Genomic DNA, 22,406 nt, shown 5'->3' with positions numbered 1-22,406 from the left:
AAAGAGGCGAATATTAAGAACATGGGTTTTAATATAATTGACAATTTTCACTGAATCTTGTAGTACTGTGTTTAATTCTGCAGAAATTTTCTTTCCTTTAAGTAGCTCTTGAGGAATCATGCAGTGAGTGAAAGTAACAGGACCATTTCTTGCAGACTTGACAACATGTCAGTGTGAAAGTCAACATCTCTTCCAATCATTGCAGCTGCGCCATCAATACAAACTCCAATGCAGTCTTCCCATTTTAAACTTACTTCTTTAAAAAATTATTTACTTTTTGAAAAATTGCCTCAGCAGATGTATGCCCATCTAACGGCTTACAAAAGAGTAAACTTCATGAACAATCTTATTGTAGCAATACCTGATATATACTAATAATAGTAACATTTTTGTAATATCTGTTTATTCATCTAACTGGATTGTAAATTTTGAATTTCCTTTAATTCATTCAATTAGTTGCCCAAATTGGTCTTTGCAAATTTCCAATATTCATCTAGTCACCATAGAGTCTGACAGGGGAAATTTTCTTAAGTCGTCTGCATATTTTTCCCCATGGATAAATTCAGTCTTTCTGATTGACATTGGTAGAACAAGTTTTTCACTGATTGTAAATGAAATCTTTGGTATTTGCAGTTAGGTAAGAGGCTTCATAAGATGCTTGTAAGTGTTTTAAGTTAGTAAGTATGAGGGTGAATCAAATATAAATGTTAATTTTTTTTTTACAAATTTATTGATTAATAATATACACAATTTATACCTTCATAATTTCTCAACATTGTCTCCTGCACAATCTGTACACTTTTGCCAACAATTTGGAAGCTTGAATATTCCTTGTTCATAAAAAGTTTGAGAAGAGTCATCAACCAATTGAGCACATCCTTCTCAACGTCTTTATTGTTTTCAAATCATTCCCCTCTAAGCGATTCTTTCAAGGGTGCAAACAAAAAATAGTCACAGGGGACAAATCTGGACTTTAGGGAGTGTGGTCGAGGATTTCCCAGGGCATTTTTTCCAATTTATCCTTTGCCAAAATCAGTGTGTGGCCTGGGATTATCATGGAGAAGGATGACATCTCTGATGGGCATACTCTGTCTTTTGTTTCAATAGACGGCTTTTGTTGACTGTAGCAGGTGGCAGCAAGCACATTTCACCATGATTATGGAGAAAATGTAATCATTTTACTATGATTATGGAGAAAATCAATGAGTAAAACTCTCCTTAAGTCAAAAAAAATCGTTGTAAGAACTTTTCCGGCTGACAGACGAGTTTCGGCTTTCACTGGGCAGCCCTTATCCTTCCTTCACCAATGGCCATTTTTGACTCCAGAATGTAATGATGGACCCATGTCTCATCACATGTGACCACATGACTCAAAAAATCATCCCCTTCTTGTTGAAATCAATTCAGAAGTCTCTCACAGATCTCCAACCTGACTTGTTTTTGATTTTTGGAAAACAACTTTGAACCCATCGAGCACTAATTTTTCCAAAGCCAAGATGATCTGTGATAATGAACTGAACACCCCTGTAGCTGATACCCACTTCTGATGCAATTTCTTCAAGTGAATTGGTGATCACTTTCAGTAGTGTATTGAAGGCAATGCTCGAACGGCATGGATGTTATCAGCTGTGAGACTTGACCTTGGGCGTTAATCATTCATTGCTTTCGTTTTCTACACTTTCTCACCCACCCTTAAATTGTCTGGCCCATGTATACACTCAGTTCTGGGACAGTGTAGCATCCCCAAACAGTATCTTTAAATGAGTTAAAATTTCTGCATGTTTAATACCTTCATTAGAAACATTTTGATTATACGTGTGCTCTTGCTCGCTCATGGCTGTACTGATGACAGAATAGAGCAGAGGAACTAACTAAGCTGGTTCTCCCTCTCTAACACATTGAACATTAACTCCCAACTTTGCCATCCAGCTTGAAACTGCAAAATTACTATTTAAATCTGATTCACCCTCATCCATTTATTTTCATGGATAACTTTTGTTTTTTGATGACTGCAACAACTTTTCAAAAACCTCCACAAGCTTATTATCACAGAAGCATGTTTTTTATCAAAATGTCAAGATAAAATGTAGGTTTCATTTTTTCACTTACAAAACACTCATTACTAATCAAACAAACCAGTCGATGCTCATTATATGTGCAGTTAAATGTAAATCTGTATTATAAATAACTTTCATTGTATGCCAGAATGCTTAGTATCTGCATTTTCCATGTTACCATTTGGTTGTCCTACTACTGTCAAATTCACAATTTCTGAATCACCTGAAGTTTTAGTCTTTGATATTAACCACTTATCCAAGGGATGGATTTTAATATAATAAACTTAAAATCTAGATATTATGATCCAAATGTTGGAAAAATGTAATTGTGCACTTACAATCACACACACACTTTTGTGAATATATTATACACACTTTTGTGTATATATTATATAAACTTATTCAATCACTCCACAAAGTGCAAAAAGAACATTCTTACTTTACTTTTTTTCATTAAAGCACTTCGGGCATAAGCCCATCTTCAGTAATATTTTTAAAATTTTTTCTTTTTTACATTTACACATTAAAATAAAAAATTGTTCTACAAATTTTAACGTATGATATGTATTTTAATGTATAAATGTAAAAAAGAAAAAAAATTTTAAAAAACATTATTGAAGATAGGCTTATGTCCGAAAGCGCTTCAAAGAAAAAAAAAGTAAAGTAAGAGTGTTCTTTAATTCTGTACTTTGTAGAGTGACTGAATAAATTTATATTATATAATTGGCTAGAATTTACATACAGAAGAAATATGGACTACAAAAAAAATTTAATTTAAATATACGTATATAGACTAGTAGAAGGGAGATTTCTTTGACTTTTACCTCTATGTACTGATGGATGTTCATTTTCTTTATCTAATGTAAACATTGGCGAGAGAGTTTTTGATTCTTCTTTCTTGGAATTTCCATGAGGGGTGAAGAGGTTAGGACTAAGTACTGGAATCTCTGAAAGTTGTTCTAAACAAGGCAAGTTTAAGATGAATTCCAAGAAAGAAGAATCAAAAACTCTCCCACCAATGTTTACCTCATATATATATATATATATATATATATATATATGTTTTTTTGAGTATGTTTTAATGATTTCAACATTCCATTTATGAAAATTATGTTGAAAAAATTGTTAAATACATCAGAGCTGTACAACGGCTGCCCAAGCTGAGAATAGTGGTTACCACTATTCAATACTGCAGTTATATCACGGTTATATCAATTTTTGCCACTACACATTTTGATCTTAGTCATATCATTGGATATTTTTTTCAAATATCTGAAATGTTCTATATATTTGCGTTTGGTAATGTGCTTAAAACATCTTGCAACCCCCTCAGACCTTCGTGTGACCCCCTTGGAGGTCAGGACCCCCACTTTAAAGAGCCGTGTTCTAGAAAACAATGTCACTATGAAACAAAATGAGATCTAAATAGTGGGCTACCTGCATATTACTACAGGATTTATTTATTTGCAGTGGCCACTTGTTAAAAGCACACTGTTAAATAGCAGTTTAGCTCTTAGTTTTTAAAAAAAACTAAGAGCTAAACTGCTATTTAATCTGTAAAAACTTCACAGATTAATGATGAATCTTTATTCGTAGTGAGGCACCTTTAAGTTATACGTTATGAAAATGGAAAGGATTTGCTGATGTGAAATATCTTCCTGCATACTGAAAAGACACACGAGGTTGAAGACAAAGGAAAAGTGTGGAAGACATAAAAGCAAAAAGGAGTAAATAAAAGGATTGTAGAAAGACTGCATGAGATGTATGACAGAAGTGTTAGCTAAAGGATAGGCAATATAATACAGGTTGGACACAGTTCAAAATGGTCTGAAACAAGATACTCAACGATGCTATTCGGTCATAATGCAATTATATGAAGAAGATGGTAGAAAAGGTTGGAGAGAAAATGATGAGAGCAATGGTATTTACAGATGTCCTTTTGAGGAAATGCAGAATGAGAATTCTGAGGAAAGCTGAATAAACTAAGAGAAATTCAAGAGCAATATGGTATGGGGTTCAATGTAGAGAATGAAGTGATAATCATAACCAAAAGGAAAATACATTCAAGAATTAAGTGATAGTTGGAGTTGAATAATTAAAGTAGGCAGGGAATTTTAACTCCACTGGAAACACATCAGGATGGAACAAGAATCAGGAACGAGACCAGCAAGTAGGTATAAAAATAAAATAATTTTTAAAGAAAAAATATATCTGGAGCTAGGACCACTGTAACAGAAAACTAAAAAGATATAAATACATCTGTATCAAGAATACTATTCTTACATATATGAGAGTTGTATGATATGAGAGCAGCAATAGAATGCAGATTAGCACATACAGTTTCTAAGTAGTACGGTGAGAATAACATGCATGAACAGATCAAGGAATAAAAGAGTCAGTGAACAGTGAAACAACCATACCAACAGAAATTAGAGAGCTTAAGGATGAGATGGTATAGGTATTGAGGATAATGAGAAAAGGAAGATATCAGAGTATGCACGAGATAGAAATACCACAAATAGGTCAAGGTGGCGATAGGGAATTAAAGGAAATTAAGGTATGCAAAGAAGAGAGGAGACTATGAAAGGATATCATGTAATAGAAGCGAAGGCAAAATGGGCAAGATGGGTAATGTATGTTGTAAATAGGCTTGGCCAAAAGCTAGAAACAACAGAACAAGAAGACAATAATAGGAATGATGACCTGAAAAATTTTACTGATGTTGAAAGAATTGAAAGACTGCATATTTTTGTGACAATGGCAAAGGAGAGAACAAAAACCATTATTATCTCATTGGAGTCAATATGTCTTTAGCAGCATTAAAGGTTTTTTTAGATTTAAATTTCTTTCTTTTCAATAAGAATACACTCTTATTTATTATGTGCCAGAGTTTTTTGACCTAAATAAATCCAATTAAGAAAGACAGACAGAATATACACAATAGTTACTTAGATGTTACAAAACATGAAATGATCGATTTAAATTTAGTTAAATTAGTAACAACAAATCTAGCACATAATTATCAAAACAGGTCCTAAAGGATTTAAATTACACTTCAAACAATATCAAAAAACTTATAAATAAAAGCAATTTAAAAAAATCAAAAGATTACCTTTTTTAATGCATAATTTATGTGGAACATTAACCATCTAAAAATAAAAAAGAACTCTTTGCAAACAGAAATAAAAAAAAATACATTGATGGTTAATGAATTTTGAATTTAAATTTATGGAAAAATAATGCAAAACCTACATTGGGGTGAGTTACTTCAAGAAACTATATATTAAACTAAAATACATAAATAGCAGGTAAAAGTATTTAATTTTTTGTGTCATCTGACTTAAGGAAGCTGTCCTAAAGTATTCTAAACCTGTGTATGAATTTATGAAATGAAATTTATATAATTAATTTACTGAAAATAAACATGGTTAAATTCATAACTACTGAAATTTGTATTTTTAAATTTATTTTAAAATGTCCTTGTCATTATTGACATGACAAATGTGATATCACTTGATAAAACGACATCTTAACATCAATCTCAACAGCAATCTCAAGTCAGCTCTGACAAGATGAATGCATGAATTTTTAGTTACACCAAGCTACATATATTTTACAACCTCATTATAATGTGGCAAAATTAATAGTACAAAGCCAAGATTTTTTTTATACATTGTAAATTTTGTTTATATAACAAATTTTTAACATGCTTTTGAATTAAGTTTTCAATTCTAATATGAAATAATTACCCACACTAATTTTCATTTCTATCACTTTAATATTTTTTTCTCTACGTAAAAATTAATTGGAATTAATCTGTAATTAAATATTTACATGTGGCTTTTTATTTATTTTGATCAGACCATTCCAAAAAAAATGTTACCAGTAAATACTTTTTGCATATATAATTAATTACATCTTACATATTCAAATGGTTTTTTTTTTTTTTAATAGAATGATTATATACACTATACTGAAATAAAACAGTTTATTGACACAGTAGAATTTCAAAATGGTGTTATATGTATGTGGCTTTTTTCCCCATCCTATATCGATGGAGGCATGAAGATATGACAAAAGCATTATATATTTACGGATAGTGTATATGTATACAGAAAAGAATACTTTTAAATTAATATAACTTCAGTAGTCAGAATATATGTGTTACTACATAATCTATACATTTTACTTGTTAGACAAGGTTCGATACCTAACTGAAAAACAACATAAGAGTTCTGGTGTAAAAGTATATAAATACTCACAAAATAAACAACAATGTTTGGTGATCCACACTTATAAAATTATTTGTTGAGGTCGAGACAAAGATGGATAAATAAACAACTAACTGAGATCTACACACCAACCAAACTAAATAGAATGCAGAATTGGCAAAACCAGAAACTTATAAAAGCTTTTAAAAAATGTGATTTCAGTTTAAAAAAGCATTCTACCAAAACCCTCCTAAAATTTTCCTAAAGTCAAACGTTACTTATTTAAATTTAAACAATTTTTTTTCAGCTCTTTTCATAAGAACAATTCTAAGACACTTCTGTATTTCAATAAAACCAGATAACCTCTTGAATTATCGTTTTGGTAATAAAAATAACAAAAGTTCAGTAACACTGGTTTTCTTCAATAACAATGCTGTGAAGAGATGTGCGCCACTCACCCTTAGCCACCTGTGATTGAGCACTTCTTGGATTGTAATTCGTTGGTTTGGATCTAATGTGAGCATTTTCTTCAGCAAGTCTTTAGCATTGTCACTAATGCACTCCCATAATGGTGAATCCAACTAAAACATCAAACAAGAAATTAATTCAAGTTCATCAACATAAATATTAGTCAACACTTCTTTTCTATCAATAGAAAATTATAGATCTATAGGCTAATCTTAGTATTTAGCCAGCTCATTCCTTTAATTAAAAAAACTCAAGAATTTAATTTTAGGTAAAAACTGTTCCTGAACATCACACAAACCCAGAAAAATTTTAATCCCACTGAGATTCAGTCATTGGTAGATAGATTTGTGGAATGAATCTAAAAAAAGTCATGGATTTTTAGTAAGGAAAGAATTTAATATTTCATTTTAAAGAGGAAAAAGACTCATAAAGACTCAATATTATTAGTAAATAAAACAATTAGAAACACATTCAGTTCTTTCTGATTAAATACATCATTGGTTAAATGCATAAATCAAACATATTACAAAAACATCAAATCCACTTTATATAAACAAACAATATTAGGCACTGTTGAGATACCATTTTGGTCGTTAAAAACAATATTGGATACTTATTTAAACATAAATATCCAAACATCTTTATGATAATCAGAACATAACTTTAATAAATTTCAGAAACCTAGATATTTTTTCAAGTTTTTACAAACATGAAACTGCTTCAATTTTGAGCAATGTCATCCTCATAAAAAAAACCCAATATCTTTCACTGCTTTTTTTTATGTTCATACAGCCAAAATAATTGATGCAACCTTAAAAACACATGTTTATTTATTCTTCATTACTCTTCTTCTTTCTTAAACAATAAAATTATTTTTTAACCATACAATACAGTAGAAGAACGGAGAGTAAAAATATTTTTTAATTTGGAACTCTGATTGAGGACTATTCAAGAGAAGATAATCAGAATATAAAAGAATCATGGATATTCTTTAAGTCAGAGCATGGATGGGTTAAAAGTTTAATAAAAGCAGTAAATCTGGATAATTCAAAGAAAGAAATGGTCAGGTTAAGGTTATATACTCAAGAAATTAATGAGATTAATGAGGCAACAGAATAATTTTTTTTGTTGAGGTTTTACTGGATGAGAAACAGAATAAAGAGCAGAAAATTAAACAAAAGTTATAAATAAAATATACATAAATGTAAATCGAGTAATTACAGTGCATGTAATAACATACTCTGTACTGAGAAAAATAATATAATCAGAAAGATACATCTCAAAATAGTGACGTACTGAAGTTTTATAAAATCACTTCTGCAGAAGATGAAAAGAGGAAGCAAATTAAATTGAAAAATAGATTATATTGTTAAGAACTCAAAAAGGTGATGAAAATTTAATAAAAATTTTGCAGGAGAGACAGGAAGATATATTAGAAAGGAGAAAAATTAAGAGTTTATGAACCAGATCAATAAATAAAAGGGAAACTAAAACAAACTTTCAGAATCTTGTAATATGTATAAACTGTTAATTTTGAAACCCCATTTAAAAAAAAAAAACACAAAATCAAAAGATATATGACGCTGAGGCCAGGAGATACAGCAAAATATCAAATAGATTACCAATGGTTAAGCAGAAAATTATGAAACAAAATTACACAATGTAAAATGTTTTAGAATATGCATTTATTAAATATCGATTCTGACCAACATCTAATAATGATGTAGGCAGAAGATTAGCAAACTAAAGAAAAATCTTGAAACTAAGAAGAGACACACAGAAATAAAAGAGAAAGATTAACATAAGCCAGAACTTTCACGTAGAAAAGAAGTCTACTGTTACCAAATATAGACTTAATTAAAAGATTTTTTAAAATATTTTTTATGGAATCCTCTAACATGGTCAACAGGCCAGAAAAACAAAGAAAGAAAATTTTGAAATGACTTATTACAGAACAATGTCCAAGACTGGATAAGTTGATAGGGCATACAGTGAAAATCTTTTAGGATGCTTGGAGAAAAGAGAACATTGCAGCAGAATCTTTAAAATGAACAAGACTAGTGGCCCAAATATATTAATATATGTGGGATAAGTGAATATGGTTATGAAAGGGAATAAAAATAGCTGAACACAGAAGAAGGTAACAACTATAAATAAAGGTGAAGATTTAGAATATATGCAACAAATAACTGCTAAAGATGAAGAAAATGTGGTCAAAAATTAATCTCCATGACAAAACAGTTGTTTTCCTATCTTTTATCTAGAAGACCTGTATTTGAATTCTGGTCAAAAATGTCCCTTCTCACAAGAAACAAATTTTCATACCTCATTTCTCTAGAGATGACTGGCATCTAGCCATAAAAACATTGCCAAAATCTCACAAAAAAAAATTAAGTAAAGAAATTAGAACAAAATATAAAGGAATGGAGAAGTGACTCAAACAATTCAAAAATAGTTGGCAATAAAAAAACTTGCTCAAATAAAGTGATACTAATATTAGTAAATATTAGCAAAAAAACTAAGCACTGTATAACAAATAAAAGTATAAGAATTTTATAATATATGTTAAGTGAGATTTTCAACAGCCATAATTTAAAAATTTGTAAATGACCTTTAATTAAAGATTAAAAATGAAAGAATAAATAATAATGCAACTAAAATAAATTAAAAATAATAAGTCCCCTAAAAAGAGTAAATCCTGGAGATCACCCAATCCTATGTTAAAAGAATTTCAAATTGATCATATTGCTATCTCCAAAAAAAAACATGCAGGAAATTTTAAATAATAAAGTAAGAAGAAGCAATTTTGATTTAGATAATTAACACAAATAAAATTCAGATTTCTTTCTAAAAACCAAATCAAAAAACAGAACTCAAATCTTAGATGATTTGATACAAGGAGAGCAAATAAAAGCAAAGAATCATTAAATAAAATTAAAAATAATGTAGCTGAAATTAAAGACAATGAATGAAAATTTAAAAACTAAGATAGTAAAATATTCAAAAAAGAATCATTCTCTAGAAATAGAAATAAAAATATAAATGTTGGAATGAAGAATGTGAAAAAGCACTAAAAAGAGAGAAAAACATGACAAAAATATAACTCTAAATCGAATGAAGGACAGAGAAGAGTGGCTACAAGTCAAAAGAGATGTCTCTAAAATAATCCAAGGAGAAGAGAGAAAATATGGAAAACAACAATGAGAAACCCTCGAAGAGATTTTAAGAAAAACAACACTAGAGATATCTACCAGACTTTTAAAAATAAATTAAATGGAAATAACCAATGTGCACTAATTTTAAAAATGATAAGGGAGAAATAATGATAAATATGTAAGACAAGTTAAATTCCTTAGCAAAATGCTTTGAAAACTTGTTAAAATGCCCAGAAACATTCACCTTCAAAAACATTAAAAAAGAGGGCTCACCTTCCAGTCTCCTGAACTCTGAAGAAATTAAACAAATAATTAATAATCTAAAAAATAACAAAACGAGTGGTGAAGATAACATAGTGGCAGAAATACTAAAATATATAACTAAAGAACTGTGTTAAAAATGGGAAAATCTCTTTAAAGTAATTTGATAAACAGAGAAAATACCTAAAGACTGGATGAATGCAATAATACACCTGCTACAAAAGAAAGGAAATAAAACAGATCTAAATAACTACAGAGGAATTTCCCTCTTATCAGTCCCATATAAAATAATATCGAAAGTTTTATTCAACGGAATAAAACTAATAATAGAAAACGAGTTGGGAAAATATCAAAATGTATTCAGATCTAGAAGAAGCTATGCTGAATAAATCTTTGTCTTAAAATCTATTTTACAGTATCAAAACACAGCAAATCCAGAGTTAATAACAGTATTTGAACATTTCAAAAAACATATGACTCCATTCATAGTTTAATTATTCTCTGTTTAAAATACTTAAAGAATCTGTAATTGAAAACAAAATAATAAATATAATTAGAGAAACATTCAAAAGTAAAATTTTTAGGAGAATTATTAAAACCTTTTGAAATAAAAACAGGAGTAAGGCAACAAGACGGACTGTCTCCGATCCTCTTTAATTATGCATAAGAAAAATCAATCAGAGAATGGAACAAAAGATTAGAAGAACTATAAATTCATAGGAATGTAAAAGCAGGAACTAAAGGAAAATTCATGCCCGTAAACATCCTTGGATTTGCAGATGATTTAGTAATTTTGACTAAAAATGAAGAAAAAGGAAGAATAAAAATCCAAGAATTAGAAAAATGTACGAACAAAATAGGTTTACAAATCTTCTTTGAAAAGAAAGAATGGTTTTACAGCAATAAAAGTAATAGAAACAAAATAATCAAAGTTTCAGAAAATAAAGTAATTAAAAGAACATATACATTTAAATATCTGGGAGAAGAAAGTAATAACACCAAATGTTTTGGGGAAAAGAAGGAATGACTAGAGTAAGAAAAATGCAAGTAGCTTTCATAAAATAAAAAACTTATATAACAAAACATCCCTTTCAAAAAATGCAAAATTAGACATTACACAACAGTCATTTTACCAGAAACCCTATACAGAGTGGAATGTTTGCAGAATTTAAAAAAAATTAACATAATTAAAATGGAGAAGAAAATATTTAAAAAAATCATGGCCCTAAAATCATCAATGAAGAATACAGGATAAAAAGCTCAGAAGAAATTTACACAAATTTGGATATAATAGAAACTACAATAAGAAAAAGATGTCTTAAATTTTATGGAACATCTGCAGACTGAACACAGATGAGAACAGTTATTTACGTACTTTAAAAACAAAACAAAAATTTCATGGTTTAAAGAAGTTGACAAGGATGTAAGAATATTAGATATCTCAAAGAAATAATTGAAAATAGAAACACATTTAGAAAAGTAATAGACGAGTCTAAATTTCCAGAAAAGCCAATAACTAAAAATGAAAAATTAAAATGGAGTAAAGAGAGAAGAAGAACACAGGGAATTTTGAAAAAGGAGAAAGAAATCTAAAGCTGTGCAACGTGATCCTTTGATGGTCCAATCCAAAAAAAGCAGAGATAAATATATACCATGGTATTGCCATTCTTAAAGTTTAGTGTCATGAAGCTGAACAAGAAGTTTCTAACCCAGTGTATTTTTTTAGTAAACCGAGAAACGAAGGAACCAAGGTCAAAGAATTAAACTAACACACCAACACTTGATTTGTTTTATTTTACACCATATTTTTACGCAACTCATTTTATTTGTAACATTATAATATTTTTAAATTATAAACAGTAAAGTACATTTTAGACCAGTCCAATTATACAAAGAACATAATAAACTAAGTACTGAAGCAAGAAGAAGAACCAAAAAATAACAAGAAGCTTATAAATATCGAAGTTCACCCACAAGAGGGTGGGAAAACCCTTCATTTCAAGGAAATGAACACAAATAGTTCAATTACAAAAGTACAGCTAGACAATGTTGAATATTCGTATAAATACTTCTTTTAATACTTACATAAGATGAAAACACAATAAATTAAAAATAAATTGTTAGAAAATAACTTTGGTTAATAAAAATGAATATATAGAAGATACTAACATGAAGTTTTCCTCTGCAAATGGAATGATAAAGACGATCTCTTGTGCCAAGGAATGGAAGAGTACCAGAGAGTAAGATATGAAGTAACACACCAGCAGACCAAATATCCACAGGCTTCCCATACTGCTGTCGTTCAACAACTTCTGGAGCCATAAAATGAGGAGTACCTATCCTCCCTAAAGAAAAAATAATAATAAATAAATAAATAAATAACAATGTAGTTTGAAGAAAAGCAGTACATACACAAAAAAATACAACCTCATACATACAAGAAGAGAAATCACAATTGCCCATAAATTAGTATCAGCATACAGTGATCGCTTTTTTTTTAAAGTAAAATCAACTTCAAAAAGAGTAATTACAAGCAGTATTATTTTCATCTACTTTTTTTTTTAATTAATTACATATTTTATCAATTCCAATTCAAAACAACTGTGGAAATACTTACAAATCAACAGGATATTTTTTGATACCTTATGTTACATCAATATCTACAAGGATAAAATAAAGATATTAAACAAATATGATCTAAATAATCGTACAGAAGTTTTCAGCATTTCTTTTATAATAAATTAGAACTAAAATAAAAAATCTAAGTAAGCTACTTAATACTAAACATAAATAAAATACTAAACAGCTACCTAAGAAATAAATATTATAAAAATAACTAATATTATACTAGATGTAAAACGAGCTATATATAAATTTCAAAGATCTTTATACAGCAAACCTAAAAACAAATATCTTTTATACTTCTAACATTATTCATTTTTAAACATAAAAATTTCAGGACTAAAAGAATAAAAATCAGCCCGGAAGATTAACATAATTTTTCAGTATACAAGGTAGTAAGATATCTAAAAATTGCATTTACATCAAGAAGAGATTAGCATTCTTGACTTGAACTAATAAATAATAAGTTCATTAGCTGTTGAAACAAGATTATCAAATAAATAGTTTTCAACAAATTATAGAATTAATGACCCTTTTTGTATAAATCTGATAATAAAAATATAATTAATAGAAAACAGCACAATAAAATCATCCACTGCAGCATTTAAATAAAGGAAACCATCATACAACTAGAAAACAAATAACTGTATTATCCTATTAATAAATAAACTTATATTTACTTCTGCTGAACATTACAGAACGTTCATCATACTCGTCACTCATCATAAGGTCACAAATAATTATCATCCCACTAGCATTAGTCCTTAAATAAATATTCAATTAACACAGTTCAGTCTTCTACAGTCTAGGGAGTATTTCTTCATGCCTAGATAATGGTGTACAAGTGACAACATGATTGATAAGTCATAATTTTTAATTTCTTGGAGAAAACTTAACATCAGGTAATAATTTTATGTAAAAAATTCAAGACTAGTATTCTTATAACTGTAGAAGAAAAACTCATAAATTATACTGTGTCACAGTGGCAGATTTAGATCTAAGGAATAGAGGATCTGCCTCTACCAAATAGGTACTTCAGTGCCTTCTTTGCAATCCCTGGACAGAAAGTAGCACCATAAGCAGCTCATATAAACTCCAGTAAAGAAGTAGGTGCTCCAAGGCTACCACAATGTGCCAGCATAATGCCAGAATTGTATTCATTTCCAAGTTAATAAAATAAATAAAATCCAACGAAGAGAGGATGAAAGATCAGAATGAAGGATGAAGGAAGGGAAAGGCTTTAGGATTGTGATACCCAACACTTACATAGAAAGCCTCTAAATTAGGTAGTGAACCATCTTGCCATCTAATGACAGAAAGCAATATTTGTAATCATAAGTTTGTAGGAAACACAGTACTGTCTCATTTAATCTCAGATATCTGTAATCAGAGTTTTATTTGGAGAAAAGTAATAAATTCTACAGATTATAAATTTAAAATTACTGCTCTTTAGCTGAATGTTTCATCCATGCATGTATGAAGCAGTTCAACATAATTTTTAATTCTGAACTGAATTTCTTTTAATTCAAATTGGGAAGTTAAAGAATTTTAAATATATGAAGACAAAATATTCTGAAGAAAATTATTACACAGTACGTAATTTTTAATCAAAAAAAAATTATCTTAGTCATTAATATGATTGAAAGTGGCCTAATTTTATTTTGACAATTATTATTTTCCTGCAAGTAAATTGTTATTTTCCTGCAGGAAAATTATCAATTTTCCTGCAGCTAATTATGTCTCAAAAATATTCTGCCAAAATGTCAAAAACTGGAACTGATTGAATATATTGCCAAGTAAATAATACTGAGAACACTACAATATTCAAATGATTACATTTCTGTTACCCAACAACATAATAATTATAAAATTTTCAATTTAATGTAAAGGTCAAGGAACAAAGAATAGGTAACATTAATTTTTAGGTAAAATTTACAATTAATTTAGGAAAAAAGTTTACTTAAAAATTAACTCGCAACTGAAATCATTTTGTTTTTGTTTTTGTTTTTGGTGGGAAATTTTAAATTTTTCTCTTCTGGTTAGATAAATATAAAGAATCAACTCAAAAACTGATTATTTCCTCATTAAAAATTATCAACTTCACAAATAAAATCCTGTGATAACTTTCTTATAACTAAGAAAGTGACAACCATTTATAACAGTGACTATTACAACAAAGTAAGTAAAAATTTATATGAAATACTAACTTCTTGCTAATATAAAGTCTGGCGATAAAGGATTGAATAAATTAACTGTCTAAATTTATGTATGAGTGTGTGATTAATAAGGATAGTGTAGTAGATTTCTATCACTGGAAACTTTAACGTATATAATAACAAAAATTTAAATTAGTACAATTTTTTCCAACATAATTTCGAAGCTTTGGATTCTTCAAGTGTTTTTTCCTAATTAAATATCATTAAACTAAGTTGCCTGAAAGATACATTTGTAGCCGAATATTCTGGTCTATTTCTCTACATGAAAACATTTCTCTGTTAAGTGTGTTATTTATGTATTCTTCTTATTTTTCCGGCCATACTTCTGACTGGTGTTAATTAATGCATGATAAATATTTGTTTACTATTTTACATGTACTTCTGTCCATATAATGAATAAATCATTATCTAGCTTCTAATGAGAAAGAGGGAAGCAGTCCTCTAATCATGACTAATGGTTCAGCAAATTCTGTCAGTATTTTCTGTACTTCAAATAATACTTTTGATAATAACTTTTTGTTATTTAATGGGCTTTTATAGCTTTAATAATACATTTTTTATAATGTTTCTTGAGATATAATTTATTTTTTAAATGCTTACGTTGCAACAATATGAAATAATGCAACATCAAATCAAAAAATTAAATAAAAAAAACAAGCCGGGGATGATCTTTTATAATAAGAAAATTAATGGGTTGCTGAATACAAATTATACATTTGAATTAATTGAATTCTATAAAAGATATTATAGTGTTAACAAATGAGTTTTACAAAAAACTGATTTAATTTAGAATTTTTTACTAAAAAATCAGATCCAAACTTGAAACATAGAATTTAATTAAAAAAAAAAAACTGTATTTCTTCTTTCAAATGTTCTGAGTAATACAATTCTACATACATAAAATACTTGCAGGGTTAGAGAATAGGACAGACCAGTAAAATGAACAATGGGGTAAACCTCAAAATTTTACAATTATACACCATAACATAATAATACTTAGGAAAATCAAATTTATCAACCTTTAATTAATTTGAAAGCTCAATCAATATTCTTTAAACCAGATTATTCTTAAACACTTCACTCATACATTAATATCAATGTGAACTATGAAAAATTATAAAAATGGTATTCTGCAATAATGCAGCAAAAATAACTGATCTTAAATAAATGAATTATAAAATAATATAACTGCAACACTGACAAGTTAATCTATAGTTAATTACAAATAAAACACCATACATAAAAAAAGTAGTTATTTTTAGCATTTGTTTATATCAGCAAAGTATATATATATACTAACAGTATGCACAATTTCACAACTAAATAAAAACTATTTTCAATAAATATCCAACTTCATTGATGTATTGAAACCAATTAATTAATTAAACATGGTTTCCAACACTGTTTTACTTTTAAGATTCTATTCAATCAATGACAATGTTGAGGAACCATCAAACTGTATTTGTCATCTCGCTCAGGATCAAACAGAATTCCTAATACTACAAATTTTATAACTAAAATATATTGGCTATTTAAAACTAAGTAAATGGATTTAATAAACTGATTTATAAAAGTGATTTAAGAAAAGTATTTTAAAGTTTTTTTTTTCTTTTTAACACATCAATATTTAATTCCACAAAATTTTCAACCAATATAACAAATAAATAAAGCATGCAGGAAATAGATCTACTTAAGTGCATGCAATCATATCAATAAAACAAGTTGCTTTTGCATTTTTTTACTCAATTTAAACTTTAAATTAAAAAATAATAGAAAATACTACTACTGAAGGAGATACATTTTGCACTTCACCAGCCACTTTAGGACTGTATTATATATTTTAAGTCTTAAATAATCAACAATCAATAAAAAATACTGTACACAAAAATTAAACATTATTAATAAATCAGTTGATCGATTAACAATAAAACACAGTCTCATCTATACAGATTAGAAAACTCTAGTGGGAGACAACATATCATCACAAAAAAAGATTACTAACTTAAATTCTATTTAAGGATTTATTTTAAAAAAGGTGAATAACTTGTGAATATACATACACAAATCTAATTTGCCAACCAATAGAAATATTTGTTTGCAAATTCTTGATTCTAGACAATCAATAAGCAATATCTTTTCAAAGTAGGTATACAAGGTATGTGTCATCTGATCCACATACAAAATTAGAATCCAAAAAAGAAATGTAAATATTAAAACAATAAACAGGAGACCCAAACAAAACAGAATTTTATGCAATCATATATGTCTGAGGCTAATTGTCTTTAACATGTACTGTAAGACCAGTGTTATAAACCAACTAAGGATACTGTTATTTAATTTCATTAAATGTTACAGCCTGTGTTGCAAATATACTCTAGTAAACTGGGCTGAATTAATGGTAGGCTGAGAAGCAGTTGACATGAGTCTGCACAAAATTAACCACTCATCTAAAATTACACTTGATGCCTGCTGTAAGACAATCATTACCTTAAATGACACTTTGTAATTTAAATTAAATAAGGAGAGAAAATGTTTCTTATATAAGTGAAACAGAATTAAAAGCTGTTTTTTTATTAATTACTTTTAAATGTTCTAAAAAAACTTTTTTAATATATGGTTTTTGGCGAGAAAAAAATAGTAGGTACTGACATCCAAACAATTTATTAAAGAAAATTACAACGTAATACATATGTTTCAATTAAATATATTCTTCAAACAATTGTTAAATTTCTATGAAAATTTCATGCATCTCAAGAATACTTAGCCAAACAAAAGAAAAGATAGATTCCAGAAGAGATTAATGAACCTAATCCTTGTATAAAGGTGACAGAAGAGGAGGAAAATAAGACAGAAAAAGAATTCTAATTCTTTATTTCTCATATGATCTCCCATTTACAAACTCCATTAGGTTATTTAAAATTTAAATTATAAAAGATTAGTTACAAGAAATTTTCCTTATTAATTATTTAACATGTAGATGGAAATCATGTTCTATAATTACTTTTTTATTTTTCTAATATATGAAAAATTATTAATCACATTTCAAAAATGGGAAAAAATTTTTGTTCTAGACTAGGTACCTACTGTACTTTTAATTACAATGCTATTAAAATATTTACTCTTCAATATCTGACAAATAGGATATTAAATAAAAAATTAATTTTAAATACAGAAATGAACTAATCATATATTTATCCAATTGCACCGACATGAAAGTAATGTATTGGAATGTCACTTAATGACCCACTTGTAATTGTTGAATAACTGCACCAATTTTAATAAAATATCCAAACTGTGTAGCACTGGTTATGTATCAACTGAAGAAAATAAAAATCAGGCAATAAGCAACACTTTCACAAATTCAAACAACTAAGATGTTTGATTTACTCTATTAGGGTACAAAATTTAAAAAAAAGTTATAAATAAATTAAAAAACAAGTATTTTACAGGGTTTTGTAAATATTAACTATGAAAACTATTTATAAAATTAAACATATAAATACGTATGTTATAAGTTCCTTTCACCTTTCACATTTATCTAATTAATGAACAACCCCCCCAAAAAATTTATATGATTCAGATGATTCATTTTCACATCTATGGCTTCATTAAATTATTATATATATTACATCTATATATCTAGAAATAATAAGAATTATCAAAAAGTTAATAATTATATTTAAAGATAATTTAAGGAAGCAGTGGATATGAAAATTGAATTATGTAAATTCTTTTGGGGTTTCCCATTAATTATGAAAGCAGGAAAGGTGAAAGAAAGTTTTTTCTGCAAAACTTATTTAATCCTACATTCCAAGGGCAGAGGTCAAAAAAGACTCGACTTGAATAACAACCATGACGACAAATTTATGGGTAGACAGGTATTGGTTTGGGAAATAATCACTTTATTCGATTATTTTTCTGACTTGACAGATATTATAAATATCTAAATCAATTCAAGTGGAATTACACTTAAACATAAATTTTTAAAAGTAGGATAAATGAGGAATACTTTATAGTCTTTTCCATTTTTTAGGGGAAAACTTTTTCACATTTTTACAAATAGCAAATTTACTTCTTTTTAAGGGATAAGATGAAATATATTGCAAACTTATTTCAGAAATGGAAGAAACCTGTCTCACAAGTTTCAGTATAAAACACAGATTTCACAGAGGCAGAAATTTGAAAAATTTTCCTAGATATTCTTACTCACTGACTGAACTAAGTGACTTTATTTTTTTAAATATATTTATAAGACACATAAAAAGCCACGAGATCATTAGAAACAAATATTATTTTTCTTCAATAACAATTCAATTAAAGTTTAATTTTCAAGAGTGAAAAAATTAAAAAAAAAAAGAATTTTATCAAGACATGCTCAAAAAAAATTCACTAAAATAACATTTTTTCATTTCCAGAAAGCTCATGCACAAAATTTAATTTTTTGAGTCTGCCATCAAATTAAATGAAGTGTCATACAATACACTTCAGATTTTTAGATCTAAATATCAGCAAAATTTCTAATAATTAAATTATTTTCTATAGATGTTTTCTGTAAAATCTATAATAAAATATAACTAATGGCCTAAACCGTAACTGTAAGGCAATGATAAGCACTAAACATTTTAAAAGAACTATGCAATTTAATAATACTGCCAATGCTCAACTTTCAACAGCCTGCAAAGATTAAAAATGCAAACTCTTTCAGCAAGCACATTAATTTTGAAAAAAATATATACATATATCAGCAGTTTACTACGGCTCAATACTTTGAAACAGTAATTAAGTCTGAATGCAAAATCAACTTTAAAATTAAACAAAGAAAATATAAATTAATAAAATTATACATTAATCAAAAATTGACATTTTTCATTAAAAAGTACCATGATTTTCTGCAGCTTCAATTTTCTCCAAATCTGGCAGGTGATCGTATGAAATAGAGTTAGGTGCTAAAAAGAGAAATACAACACATAATTGAAAATCAGGTGTATGTTACATAGTACACCTGTTAAGGTAAAAAGTTAATAAAATGTTACAAAAAAGCCAGATATGATACCAAAAATTCAAAACAAGAAAAAATCAATATACTCAAGTTTAAAAATAAATGATAACAGTAAAATAATTTTTATTAAAAAAAATAATAAACATTATTAGTAAAACAAAAGAAAAATTAAAAATATTAACGGATTTGTAAAAAAATGGTACACACAATTCTACACTATATAAATTATAATCTATACAAACAGATTGTAAGAAATGATTTACCATCATTAAGATGAATAAGAAGTGTGTTGCTTAAAAAATAATTGAACACTGACCACAGTTTATTAGTAACTGTACTCTTTCATTGTATGCTTATAAAACATTTCAGTTCTTTTTTTCTAAAGGCAAATATTTTAAGTATTTTTTACCTAAAGGCAACCTTTAGGTAACTTTTATCATATATCAATCATTGTATACAGATTTTCCATTAGGTCTTATGTAAGTACAAATCTAATATATTAGCCAATTTTTAATATCACTAAAAAGTGTTAATGCTTTTGAAACTCATTCTAACAAAATGGAATAACTATGACTTCTTTAAGCACATGAAACAATTTAAGGGATTTGCTTCTCACTAGATTAAATACCAATTCATTTGCTTCTCCCTAGAGTAATGACCGACTCACATGACAATGTGAAAATCTCTGGATATCTAATGTAGCGTTGCTAAATTATGGCTTATATCCTTTTTTCATGTAATGAGTGTACTTTTGGCTTTTTACATCCCTAGATGGCTGTATAATAAAATGTTACGTATAATCCAAAACAGCATGGTAACTGTGTTAAACAGCTAATATTGTACACATTAATACCATGACATTAATGCTTGCCACAACATACATTAATAGAGACATCACTACAACAGACGTTTTATTAATTAAACAGAAGAATTATGATTAATTTAGACTCAAATGAAACAACCTACGTATTTTCTCGATAATGAATTTTTTCCCCTCCTCATCCAATTGAAAAGAATAGATTATTAAGCAAATGCATGCTTCAGTTATAAAGTGGATCAGAAATTAAATTTTGCTTCTTACTGCTGTATTTAAGTAGTTATATTCAAGCAGAATACAAAGGTAAAAAAAGTCTTAGGATTATCGCTCTCCAATGAAGCCTAAATTTCATCAAGATGTGCAACAAGTAACTTTTAGAACTTTTACATTTTACAACCTCTTGCTATTACAAACAACTTATAAAGAAACTCTGAATTCATCAAAATTAAGAATTGGCAGGTTGCTTGAAGAAATCTGTTACATTAATTGTGGCATATTTAAGTTTGTCTTGGAATAGTATTACAATTCTATTATCTCCTATCACATTTATGATAGATATTTAAGAATAAAGATATTTCTAAAAATTCAATTCCACATATTCTGCTTATTGTCCAAAATCACATGACATATATAATAAAAGAATATAATATAAAATGATATATAATAAAATATTCTCAATAAGATAGGACATACACTAAAACAAACCTGTATGAGAAGCAGAAAAAAAGACCAACACCTGAAACATACTGTGATGAATCATCTTAATAGCATGATGAAATATTATTAACCTTTTTTTTTCTACTGTACTGAATGGAAAAGTTCCAAAATAAATTATCCAAGTTCTATGTGTATCATAAAATTCTGTTTAAGACTGTATTAGTAGCCAGCCATCTTGGATTTATGATGCACAAGGTAAGCAACACAATTTCAAGCAAATACTTTAAGAGTGTGATTGTTAAGTACAAGTAATCTATTCTAGATATTTAATTATTTCATGATTGAAATTCCTACAGGGTTACACCTTTGGACAACACTAAGTAGAAACAGGTGATTAAACCTATGATTTAATTCATGAAATTATTCAAATAAACTGCATTAATATTTCACAGGTAGCCAATCAAAATATCACAATAACTAAACAAGATATGACACAACTGTTAACAGGCAACAATCAAAGACAGAAATCTCACACTTGTGCCCCCTCTGTGCGTGCGCATGCACACACACAGACCCATTTCACTTGATATGCTGTTTGAAATCTTACATTATTTTCTGAACAAAAAGGGAAAAGATATATTTTTCCTAAATTTTTTTTAACTTAAGAAAATATTAATAAAATATAAAATAACTGAATAGCAAGAAAGAATGCAATTGTGGAACATTTTAAATGAACTTTTATGATAAAAAATTACAATAAACTAATTTACTTGAATGAAGTAAAGTTGAAAATTAGATTTTTACCTTAATGGAAAACTACTTTAATTAATAAACAACAAAATTATAACAACTGAATAAAAACTTCTCTGCTTCAAATAAGAATCCCTTCCCCATAATTACTTCTAATTTAATAAAACTTGTCAAAAAAAAAGAAAAGAAGCTA

At 27.9% G+C, this 22,406-nt stretch overlaps 1 protein-coding gene across 1 annotated transcript in view; it reads right to left on the bottom strand.

The window, feature by feature from the left end:
• LOC142317855 (peripheral plasma membrane protein CASK-like) overlaps positions 1-22,406 on the bottom strand; it is a 391,942-nt gene that overhangs the window by 151,905 nt on the left and 217,631 nt on the right. The window contains exons 7-9 of the mRNA XM_075354404.1: positions 19,871-19,936; positions 12,322-12,497; positions 6,727-6,849 (exon numbers count right to left, since the gene is read on the bottom strand). Of these exons, the coding sequence (XP_075210519.1) occupies positions 6,727-6,849; positions 12,322-12,497; positions 19,871-19,936 (365 nt within the window). The remainder of the gene's footprint in view (positions 1-6,726; positions 6,850-12,321; positions 12,498-19,870; positions 19,937-22,406) is intronic.

This window comes from Lycorma delicatula, chromosome 1 (assembly GCF_047948215.1).
Source record: "Lycorma delicatula isolate Av1 chromosome 1, ASM4794821v1, whole genome shotgun sequence".
In the NCBI taxonomy this organism is placed as follows: Eukaryota; Metazoa; Arthropoda; class Insecta; order Hemiptera; family Fulgoridae; genus Lycorma; species Lycorma delicatula.
Note: the sequence above shows the minus strand (reverse complement) of the source record. Positions and strands in the feature narration are given on the sequence as shown.